Raw genomic sequence first — 11,879 nt, forward strand, 5'->3', positions numbered from 1 at the left:
TCCCCGCAAGCAGTTCACCCATTAGTTCATTTGCTCGCCCGAAGCCTTAGCAGGATACAAAATAAAATAACATGAGTATTCGCAAGTCTTTGGCAGCTAGGGTTGCAATTGGCTAGTAGGGTTTAGTATCTAAGCGGCTGGCTAATGTAGGGAATCCACCCATCTTGTCAGTAGAGTCAATCGCTCTTCTTCCTTTACCGGAGGTGTCAGTAAAAATAGTAATCCTCCTTCAGTCCCTGGAAGTGATCCGGATCCGTAGTCGGTGTTCTTAGTGCTGTAAGTGGTACGCACGCCTTAGTCTTAGACTCAATCTGCTTTTATGCCAGTAAAGTTGAAGTCTTCTATTCCCGGAGCCAAGGAATCGATTTCTAGTGGCTAACTTTAGCCAGAAGTTTAGGCCCTGCCCTTCCAAGGCGTCTTATTATGCTCGCATGGGTGGTCGCTCTAGCTATATCTATACATATCGAGCTATCAAAAGCTTTTGATTACAACACTTCGAATAGTTAAAAAATATTATTATTTAGGTTGAAAATATCCTAGGAATTCAGTAGGCTGAAAGTAGGGTATGCTCATAATATTCATCTAAAGTAAAAGACTATCTTTTATGTCAAGAACTAACACTCGTCCGGATACTATGCCTTCCAGAACTAACTATCGACCGCATCGCATTAGCTCCCCTGTCCCGCTCGTATCGTTTCGATTACTGCCTAGGGGTCGCTACTCTTGTCCCTTGGCTATGGGCTATGAACTCCTCATCTTAACTGTAAAACGGATTCTGCCCTAATTTCATTTTACGAGAAAGCTGCCGGGATAGGAAATTTGTGTCAGTTTAAAGTGAAAGAATGAGCCCTATGACTATTCTTGCAAAAGCCCTTTATACTTTACTTTATTAGTATCTCACTTGCCCGAAGGATTGGATCTTCTTGCCGGGAAAGAGTTTGGTTACCAAGTTCAGCTATAGTTGGGAAGGGAACGAATGGGGATGCCCGTCTTGAACTTATAATTGATGTATGATAGAGCCTCCAGCATATAGGCCTATCTCACTTGGATTCTTCTCACGAATTGGATTTGAACCAATATCTCCGGGCGACTTTCCTTTTAGTCGATCGTGAGTGGTCTGTCGTCCTCCTCATTATAGTCCTCCTAAAATCAATAGCATTTAGTCGGAAAACATCCTGTCTTTTTACCTCAGTAGTCCTATGCATAGTAAGTACTATAGCCCCAATCATGGCAACTAATAAAATTAGACTAGGAACCAAAAACCAGACGAAATAGTAGGTATAAAGTAAATTGCCCAATGTTTCCAAATTAGTCCAACTTCGTACCTTTCCGGCATAAACCGTATATCTAAGAGAGGTAGTATTTCTTTGGGTTGGTAGTAATGGAATGGTTTCATTATCTAAAATGAAGAACATTTCCCACCAAAGGATCAGTCCAATAATACCACTCACTGGTAAATAGCGCAATACTTCTTCGTGAATCTCCGCTATTTGAATATGGAACATCATAACAACGAATAGGAATGATACGGCTATAGCTCCTATATGAACTACTGGGAAGATCATAGCGGAGAAGTCGAGACCTAACAAAAGAAGTAAACCTGAAGTGTCGCGAAAGACTGGGATGGGAAACAAAACGGAATGTACCGGATTTTTAGCACGTGCAACCATCAAACCAGAGACCAAAGCAGGGCTCGACAAAACAGAAAGTATCATGGCATTGAGAAGAAATGATTCCCTCCAGACAGACTGAACTCCGTCAAGCCTGTAGGACTAGTGTTTTGACTATATAGAGATGTGGTTGGTTGTTGACCAACAGAAAGAAAGCATGGCGGCATAAACCGTATATCTCAGAGAGGCCCCCTCAGAGGAGCGTAGAAGGAGGAGAGTAGGCTGGGGTTGCTCCTTATGTGTAAAATCCAGTCAGCAATCTCGGAGTTGGAATAGCTTTCTATCTCCAAATCCATGACCATGATAGCGTAGGCAAATCTATTAGAAGTAGTATCCGTGGGGGTGGTGGAAGCCACATAAAGCTTTCATGGACACAGGAGAGAGGTTAACCCTCATATCCTTGACCAGAAATTGTTTGGCAAACTCTACAGCACCAGTTGAGGATATCAAAGACTTGTGTGTGGATATCTTAACACCAAGCCGTTGTAAGCCTAGCCGGTACTGTTCCGCCACAAGTGGATCGGTGATGAGAACATCATCACCTAATATAGCATACCTGTCGAACAGGATCCCAGGTCTAACCTGTTCCGCAGCCCACCACACCAAAACATGATGGGTGAACGCGAACAAAGGCCAATAACCATAATAGCCTAACGGTTGACCGGTCACAAAGGACACTTGAGACAGAGCCCTCTTAACGAAGGGTACCTCAAATACATTCGTCCCTAATGTTGTATTCACAACACTTGAAGCAAATGACCTGTCAAACAATAGCGCAAGCCTTTCAAACAGAAACACAAGAGGCCACCAATCGGTAGCACTCTTGAGGTCATAGCTTAAACATGTTTTACTAGGAACTAAACGAATGAGAGGTGCTGTTTGATCATCCATTGGGATGCGGCGGAGGACCTCCGCAAACCAATGGTGGATGGGTTTCAGCAACCTCTCACATAGTTTCCTATTGCGAATATACGACGCTTGCCAGCACCCTCACACGTGCAACCTAGTTTGCCTGTGATTGCGGCCCATATCGTCGCAGGATGGTAGAAAGGGCCCTATACGGCGCTCAAACCAATCCAAATCCTCGGGTGTGTTTTATTCCTCACATCAAAGGCGTAACGAATACGGGGAGGCCACAAGCAGCCATGTGACCATTGGGTACCCTGTGAGTGCCCAACGACCAACAGCCATTGAAAAGCGCCCAACTCATGAGAAAACGATGTGAATGAAGAGCGAAAGTTCCGAATCTTACGATAAGGAAGTTTCCTTCTCTTAACCCACACCCTTTTCGTCAATGAGTGTGTCGGCAAGGCTTTCCAGGTTGGTTCAAACCGTAACCCTTGTTTGTTCCAGGGGTATACGTTTTATCCAGGGAGCATAGCGACTGATAAGTCGATTAAAGTTCTCCTTAATCGAACCAACCAGCCCCACCACCTCGTCAATATTATCGGGTGGGGATATTATACTAGAAAACGTTGATTTATCAACCTTCTTTGCCAAAGTAATGATCTTTGACAGAGAGAATCTTTTTTAATAAAACTTCACCAGCATGTCCGCTTTCTCATCCTTCTTCAGAATCATACGCCTATGATGAGACGGAATGATCCGAGGGTAACCGGACCGAGTGAGAGAAACTGGTACCGCATTGTCAGGATGAACGAATTCATCACCACCATAGGCCATCATCAAGGATGAAGCTGCTTGCTTAAAATAGAAAGCGCAGAACAACCACCCTGATTTCCGACCAAGGTGAACAATGCGAATAACAACAAGATGGATCCCCACACAGAGTTCCTTGTTCAGACCATCAAAGATCACTAAAGCACCTTTTGGTATGTATTGCCCCCTAAAGATCAGATCCACCAGACGAGAAACTCCATTCCGCACTGCTGCTGAGTCGTCGGACTTATCCACCAAGGGATTCGTGGAATTTATATGGATTGCGTTGGGGGAAATCTACCAAAGCTAGGCAGATAGATAGACTCCTTTCCCGCTGCTAAGGGAGAGTAAGAAAGAAAATCAATCAAATGATTGTTTTTTAATTTAATCAGCGCCTCCTTTTCTTTTGGGTATGCAGGTACTACGAGTCCTCTCACTACCAACCAGCAGACATCATCTGGCTGGTCTTGCCGGTATCAACAACAAGAAAAAACAACCAAATGGAAACAGCAATTAACTATGGCTCTTGGCCCAGACAACGTCCTAGGCGTCGGGGAGATCGTAGCAACAAGGAACGCCTAGACGACGTTTTTATTCCTGGGCTGCAGTAAGCAGATCGAGAGGTCGTTCCGCCCCTTGTCCCCGAATATGGGTAATATGTTCTCAAAAATTCTTGCTCCAATCTGACCTAGCTGGCGAGCGATCCCAGTTCGCGGCAGAGAACAAGACAGCAAGCGAGCGTACCTTTGTTCGCTTCTTCTCCACCAAGCACGGAAGTTTAAGGATAACTGTAGGTCGGTGGCTACCTAAGGAAACTCCGATTCGATCCGCCCCCCAGCTGGGAGGCATCTACCTCATCCCGATCACAAGGAGAGGTTCACCATGATGGGGGTACTTGTTTTTTTTCCCTTCCGGAAAGAATGAAATGCATAGGGGACCATCCTTTTGTTGTGTTGCGGCATGCTCCTCAGATTTACGGATTCGCAGGGGGCCTCAGGCCCTACTTAGTTGACTGACAATGACAAAGGCTTGCGAAACTAAGTAGGGCCTTTTGAATGAATTGAATCTTTAGTAGTCTATCAGTGGTGCAAAGCGGCTTTGTGCCCCTTTTCAGTAGGGGAGCTAAGGCTTAGACCTTCCTTAGAAAGTCAGCGAACAGCGGTTCTTCTATGTAGGTATGGCCTTCCCCCTTGACTCTCCTAACGTCGAGCTAAGTGACTTTGTAACCTTTGCGTAGCGTAGTAGAATGAAGGCTACGCACTGACGCTCTCTTATCTATTAGCCTAAGCGTCTTCGCTAACTCGCTCGCCTACTATACCCTACTATACAATACATTAGTAGGGTAGGCTAACCCATAGGTCCTTAGTAGCGTTGACAAAGAAGAACAGCCGGTTAAAAGACAGTGAATCTTTATAAATATATATTTATAAAAGATTCTATAATAATGAAAAAGATATTTTATATAGGCCAGCTTGACAAGCTACCCTTCCTCTTGATCTTAGGTGCGAAGAGAAAGATCTCTTTTTTATGACTTCCACTTATCTATCGATCCCGGCCCGGAAAAGTGACCGACCAGGGGAATGAAAGAAAGGCTTTATGAGCCCTAGCCCTGTAAGCCCACACCTGTGTAGAGTAGATCGTTCAACACCTGCGGCACAAACCCATTTTTGACCTATTGGTCCTAGTATCATAGGCGACCGAACGGCCGCCCCCTAATTACTAGACCAACCTGCTGTAATAATTCCATAAACACCTAACGAAGATATGGCAAACAAATAAAGTAGCCCTATGTTCGAATCTGACAATACCATACCATAATCAAAAGGTACAACGGCCCGAGCGACCAGACTTAACATAAATGTAGCCACTGGAGCCATTCTAAAAAGGGAGAAATTAGCACTACTTGGTGAAATAGGTTCTTTTAGAATCAATTTCAAACCATCTGCTAGAGGTTGTAACAATCCGAACGATCCCACTACATCAGGACCTTTTCGACGTTGCACAAAAGCCATTACTTTACGTTCAGCTAGCACTAAAAAGGCTACTCCTAGTAGAAGTGGTAGAATTATTCCAAGTATTTCAGCTGGAACAGCTATGTACGTTTTCGATTTTCTATTCACTCATGATCTGGCCTGGTCGACCCAATCATGATATTGAAGGATGGGACCTTTTCTCGAAAAACTTTTGTTTCACATTTTCGGAACTAGAAGACATAGTTGATTAGATCTAAAAAGTGAAAAATCTGTTCGCATAACCAAGCATTTTGGCCATGTAACATGACATCATAATAGTCATTTGTCAGAAAGCCCGGACTGTCAATCCGATCGTCGGAAATAACAGCCCTAACAAGGTCGGACATCGTCCACTCCGGCGGTACTTGTCTATTTGACAGTAGAACTCAGTCTTCGCATTTATCGCAGATTTGATTAAATACCCGCTCTCAGGTGGAGCGCTTTGCGCGTCCGACCTAGTTGAAGAAAGAGTGAAAGAGGTACTTGACAGACTATCAAAAGACATATTCCTAGTATCTGATAGCATAAATTGGACATCACTGGACGTTGGATTTCCAAAGAGTAAAAGTTAATTGTTATTCAACATAGGCTACTTTGAAAAATAGCTCTGCTCCCCTTAAAAAAGACAAATGAGGTTACTAGTATCTCGACCATAGGGAGAGGAAAGACTTGTTTGTTGTAAATCGCTGGTTGGTTTACCAACCAAGAAAGGGCAAGGGGAGCCCCGCAACGGGGGTAGGGGATCTTTATCATTCAGCGCAGTTGTCGCTTAAATGCAGAGAATTGGCCATTCAATCTTGTAAACTCATTGAGACCGCAATTGGAAAAAGAGATACGAACGGAGAGGAATAACCAATCGATGAAAGAACATGAAACCATTCTGTTTCAATAGAGGTACGAGAAACGGTTGGGGGCAATGAAGTAGGTGAAGTCGTTGGATTTTGCGAGCTGTTCCAACCACTGCTGGATGTGATTCCAAGAGCCAAACGAGAATGAATACCACACAGAAGAGTAAAGACCAGGCTCCCTAATGGAATGTTTAACCGATCCATTCCGGATCGACCGAATTGGTACGGAAGTTGTAACATGGGAAAACCACAGAAAACACAACTTATTTGAATAACCCGGTGACCTACCAATTGTAGAAGTAGGATCTTTGGCAAGCAATAAGCACTTAAATAATACAATTCGAGTGTACCATCTTCTTTCTCATTTCGAGGAAAAGGCGCGGGAGGAAAAGAAAACAACGAAGGGATCCGAATCGGACCTAAATGGGAATGACATGAAAAGTCTTTTTCAAAACCTAGTATTAAGGGCGTTACGACGATATACGAGAGGAATGGAGAAAAACTCGTGATTGGTGTGGAGGGGAAGATCTTTTTATTATATAGTTCAAGAAAGAGTCGTCTCATTTCCTTACATTAGCAATGGAAGATAAAAAAAAAGTCAATATCTGTTGTTTTTTTCACTTAAACTTAATAAGAGGTCCCCTCTTTTTTAAATTTAGTTCATTAACTTTCAATCGCATTTGGGCGTTCTTTCTCTCGAGAGCCCTCCACCGATCACAGTCGTGATCCATTTCTGCCCGTAGCCGAGCACGTTCGTTGTCACGAACCCGATCTATTTCTCGGGCTTGATCCAACCGGCTGTCGACTGAGTCAAGAACCGTCTTGAGGCGCGCGAATCTTTCTTGTCTGGCCTCCTGACCCTCGGTGGGGGATTCACTCAAGTGGCGAATCTCCCTAAACCATAAGTCGCCAATCTAGGCGTATGGTCTTTGTTCATTCCAAAGAAAGAAGGTAGTGTTCGGTAACTAACTGTTCGCCGGTTGGCTCGTTTCCTATCCCCTATCCAAAAAAGGTGGAAGGCGACCCCCTAGCCAAACACTTCCTTTCCCTTTTCCGTAACCTTCAACTAAGCTTCAAGACCGATTCTCCCCTGTACAAACTCCTAACTTGGATCTTCCTACCGCTGATGAGAGGCCATCCCCTCCCTACCACCATATATGAAATATGCCTTGTTTTTTTTTTTTCAATCCTCCCTTCAACAGATCCGTAAGGGCAGATCTGGTAGCAAGAGATCAATTATCAGATTAAGTAAAGGGATTGCCTAGCTAGCGCATATCGAAGAGTTTGAGCAGTGGCCTTTGTTCACATCCTGATTGGGTTTCATCGAGGTATCTTCTTCTCCTCTTGTTGCGACAAATCGAGTTGCAGCACATGACGAGTGCCCATCTTTCCCGAAGCTCCACTTTCATAAACACCCATCGGTACAACAATTGATCACAACGGAAAGTAATTAAGCTTGATCCCGTTTTCCATCGAATCCTATTCTCAACCTCGAGTCAGGAGTTGTTGCCCTAACTTCGTTAGCCTAGAAAGGCTTTGTTTGAAAGCTGTCTTTTCAAGAAGAAAGTAACACCGCTACTACTATTATAATATAATAGCTACCTATTCTCATCCGAGGAGAACGGAACTACCTTTAGAGTAGACCTAACTGCTGCGGTTACGCCTCCAACAGATGAAATCGCACCGTCGTCTTCCCAGCGTAGAGCAAAGCAAACAAGTCAGCCGGAGTTCCAGAAGTCTCTTTAGTAGCAAAAAGGCTAATCGGTAATAAGCCTTCAGTCGACCATCGGGAGATACGCCTCCAGGCCAAACAGATAAGGGAAGCGAGAACATGATCTTCTTCCTTTGCCTTTTATATGATTACCTCTTCAGCGAGCGAGTACTCATATTATGCCTTCCTTTCAGTCCTCCGATCTTACCTTAGACCCTCCATGCTATGCGGGGAAGCGAGGCTGTCTACGAAGCTTCCCTCCCCCTGTAGTCGAAGTACTCGGCGCTACTTTGATTCAAAAGGTTCCCGACTTTATCCGGTTTCCGCAACCGTAATCATTTGTCATTCCGATTACTTCATCCATCAACCTTTTTTTCAATAGCGGTACGCTCTAAAAAAAGTAAAGGATAAGCTTGCATTCTAGAAGCGGTAGCTTCCCGCCTCCTTCATTTCTACTGCCTCCTTCGGTGATAAAAGTTCCCTTCCCTTTTCTAAAATGCCCGATTGGTCTGCCTCAGCAAATGTACAAAGTGGACCGCTGTTTGGCTGACCCTCTTCTTCCCATTCGGGTTGGGTTGACCCAGAAGTAAAGTAAGAAGGAATGGAACCACTGGAGAGTCGTCCGCAGTTCACACTTGGGCAAAGACGACTGAGTTTGGAAGCGGAACACGAACCGATTTCCGCTATTCCGGGTTCTTATTGAGCGTAGCGAAATCAAGGTTTATTAGAAAGTCAGCGAAGTTTCTATGGTGTTCTACCTTTGCGTAGTCTCGGTCCACAGTGGAAGGCTCCGTACCGACGCCTCACTACTACTGAATTTAATTAATGGCTAAGCGATTTCATAACCTGAGCTTTCCTTAACCAGCTGACCTTACTTCGTAACCTTAACGTACTTTCTTTCTTACTATATCAATCATAGGCCTTCGCCACTTCAAACGGGCGCTTCGCCCTTTCTTTTTTTTTATTAGAAAAAAACGGGGCCTTACTTATTCTGTTCAGGGAGGATGAAAGACAAAGAAAGGGATCAGGGGGCTTATTGATCGGAGAAAGGGAAGGGACTTCTTGGACCTAACTGAGAAGGAGACATAAAGGGATCACCTGACCTTATCTTGAGTGAGAGAGGCAAGTCGCAAGGCAAAAAGCTTAGTCGTTTTCAACTCCGAGAGTGACTTCACTTACGGGATTTCTATTTCATTCAGAGCCTGTTCCGGGCATTGAGAGCAGACGAAGACTAATAATACTTTCGGATAGCACGTGAGATCAACTACTTAGAATACGCTACCATCTGTCTTCGATTATGCTCGTTCTACTTTGAGGGAGAGATCGCTCCTTTAAGGAGACGGGATTCTACTATTATATATGAATATGATCCCACCACTTGAAACTGATTCAACACCATTCTTCTTCCAAGAGAAAGAAGAGCAAGAACATCGCTTATTCTGCAGCAACCTTCCTTTATGCCTCTGTCGTCGCCGGGCTAAGGCCTGCTGAGACAATAGATAGTCAGGCAGGTGGCCTAGCCCTAAGGTGATTCTCGCTCCTACTTTGATTTTTGATTCGCGTAGTGATAAAATCATTTCCGATTGGCTTTCTTTGTTTGCTTTCCTTTCCCTAAACTTAATCGAATCTTTCTGCCCCATAAGAGAAATTGGCTTTTTCTGGTGAAAACTTAGATGTTGAAGCATGGGCGGCCGTCGATCGATGAATTGAGAAAGAGACCGGGGATTCCATTTCAATAGAGAAAGCTATCGATGGTCGCATTGGGACGGGAACAAGAGCAATTCTTGGTCCCACCAAACCATGCCATGAACAGTCGACTCAACAAGAGCAGGGGATATTTAAACTAAGACTCATTCCGTCTATTGCTCTACCTTCCTCCAACAGATTGAATTGCATCGTTTATTCCCCGGCAAAACTAGCTGCTGACTCAACCTCCCCTCGGGTCTACGCCCTCTTTGTTTTAGCATCGGCGATTGAAAGAGAGTAGGAGCGCATTCTCTCCATCTCAGTTGGAAAGTCTATCGCTCTCAGCAGCAGTTCCTTGGTCATACCCTCGGTGATGACTAGCAGTCCTTCCTGATTGAGTTCTCACCCTCTATGGATAGATCAAGAGTTCCGGCCCGGCTATGATTCCATCAACAAACCCGATTCGGTATAAAAGCTTAGCTTCTATTACAAGAATCTATTTTGAAAAGAGCTATCCTAAAGCTTGACAGGTCTCCCCAACTCTGTTTTTCACTCGAAAACCGAAAGCATAAGGATGAGCCTTGGGCCCCCTTTCCCAAGAGCAGAAGGAGCGTTTAGATACTGTACCTACCTTTAGGTGCGTGCAGGAGCAAGGACGAAAGGAGAACAAGTCGCAGGAGAAGCGTTGAAGAAGCAGTAGTTTAAGCCATTGATCCTGCAGCTTATCAAAATAAGCACCAGCAGACAGAGGTAGATACAGAGCCATAGGCAAACCTTCACGATCGATAGCCTTTTATGAATACGACCCTCGTGCTCGAGAGGCGGATCCAAAGGCAGTCGCTTACCTAGGAGCATACTTCGGTGTAGCATATATAGCGGCATACCCCTTTGACCTAGGTGGAAAAGAGATCTATTGAAACCCACCATAAGTATCTGGGGAGACAGCTGCGGATACAGATTTACCATAAGCAAAAGCGGCTACTGAGGCGAAGGCAAATAAGGTTCCGTTCCGGAAAAAGAAATGGAAATTAAAAAAAAGGTCTGATCAAATATTTTGCTTTCTTGTTGTCTTGAATTGTTATAGAACGGCTTTCTATTTATATAAGGTATAGTTGGTAGGATGAAGTGGGATGTGAAGCCTTAGTGGATATAGCAAGTGTGCCGGGGATGCGGCTCGGGCGTAGTAGGTCTGGACGCCTAGCATGAAACAGCCTTCTCTGGTAGCGGCACTATACCTTAGTATAGTATCTCTCTAGCTTCCAGTCTATATTAAAAAACGTAGTTAGCAGAGGTCAGTCTGTCTGGCGTTCCCTCGCGTAAAGGGCGACTTTGGCATCGGCTCTCTCTCGTTAGGTAATTACCGAGGCGAAAGCGGCTCTCTCGGAAGTCAGTTTCCCCGCCATCTTAGTGGGACTAGTCTAATAAACTTTCACTTCAACTGCCTTACTCTAACAAGTAAGCAAGTCAACTACCAAGACTCGGATTTTTTTGTTGTGGTAACGCCCTTCTAGAATTACGTTTAACGTCCCTTCCTTTATGATTATGACTTTCCCGATCAGCGCCTCGGGTCGGTAGCCGGGCTCCGGGACATTACTACCACGGCTACTATCGACCCGAGCCCAAAGAAGGAAAAGAACGGACTAAAGCGAGGAGTTCATTGGCCATACATAGTGAAGGGGGATGGGGGTCAACCTCTTTCATGACCCATGGCCCCAGTGTGTTACTTGGTTAGCATTTCTAGAACAAATTAAGTAGGGTTGGTTTTTCGATAGGGAAACAGGGGAGTTAGTTGGCTGTAGTTGAGACACGTTTTTCGGATATGGATTTTTTCGAGATGGTTAACCACTTTTTTAACCGTGAGAGGGAGGTCATTCAGAACCCGCTGGCTCCAGTCCAGAACCGGTGGAAGTTCCCCACGCCGATCCCCCAACGTGAGGCACTTCGAAGTGCCATTCATTCTTGAGCAAGTTCGGTAATATTGTGAGAAGGGGAAAGGGCGGCTTTCCGTTCACTTTCCGGAAATTGAAGAAATCTATTCCAGTGTCGCAGAGAACATTATGTCTCGCGATCTGGAAATATCTGCGGAGATTTCTATTGAAACCCTCCGCGGATGGGTGGAGGAGATAAAGGAGAACCCTAATCCCCTAAAATCCCTCATTAGGGAACACCTGTAAGATGAGTCTGCCGCTTTATTTCATAACAGAGCCGGGAATAACGGCTGGCATAGAAGTCTCTCGCACGCAAGGAGATGCATTTCTGGTACTGGACAAGCTCTTAGGGAATAATCTCTTTC

General features: G+C 44.8%; 6 protein-coding genes across 6 annotated transcripts; all 6 read right to left on the bottom strand.

The window, feature by feature from the left end:
- Positions 1–1,055: 1,055 nt before the first annotated feature.
- nad6 (NADH dehydrogenase subunit 6) lies at positions 1,056–1,715 on the bottom strand. The gene has a single exon. It carries the CDS (start codon positions 1,713–1,715, stop codon positions 1,056–1,058), a length of 660 nt encoding a protein of 219 aa, YP_009532826.1.
- Positions 1,716–1,991: 276 nt separating this feature from the next.
- orf189 (hypothetical protein) lies at positions 1,992–2,561 on the bottom strand. Its single transcript has one exon. It carries the CDS (start codon positions 2,559–2,561, stop codon positions 1,992–1,994), a length of 570 nt encoding a protein of 189 aa, YP_009532827.1.
- Positions 2,562–5,041: 2,480 nt separating this feature from the next.
- Positions 5,042–5,341, bottom strand: nad1 (NADH dehydrogenase subunit 1). The gene has a single exon. It carries the CDS (start codon positions 5,339–5,341, stop codon positions 5,042–5,044), a length of 300 nt encoding a protein of 99 aa, YP_009532828.1.
- Positions 5,342–6,132: 791 nt separating this feature from the next.
- Positions 6,133–6,753, bottom strand: ccmB (cytochrome c biogenesis B). The gene has a single exon. The coding sequence runs from the start codon at positions 6,751–6,753 to the stop codon at positions 6,133–6,135; it is 621 nt and encodes a 206-aa protein (YP_009532829.1).
- A 2,478-nt stretch (positions 6,754–9,231) lies between these two features.
- orf117 (hypothetical protein) lies at positions 9,232–9,585 on the bottom strand. The gene has a single exon. The coding sequence runs from the start codon at positions 9,583–9,585 to the stop codon at positions 9,232–9,234; it is 354 nt and encodes a 117-aa protein (YP_009532830.1).
- A 634-nt stretch (positions 9,586–10,219) lies between these two features.
- On the bottom strand, positions 10,220–10,552 carry orf110 (hypothetical protein). The gene has a single exon. It carries the CDS (start codon positions 10,550–10,552, stop codon positions 10,220–10,222), a length of 333 nt encoding a protein of 110 aa, YP_009532831.1.
- Positions 10,553–11,879: the final 1,327 nt, after the last annotated feature.

This window comes from Glycine soja, mitochondrion (assembly GCF_004193775.1).
Source record: "Glycine soja mitochondrion, complete genome".
Lineage (NCBI taxonomy): Eukaryota > Viridiplantae > Streptophyta > Magnoliopsida > Fabales > Fabaceae > Glycine > Glycine soja.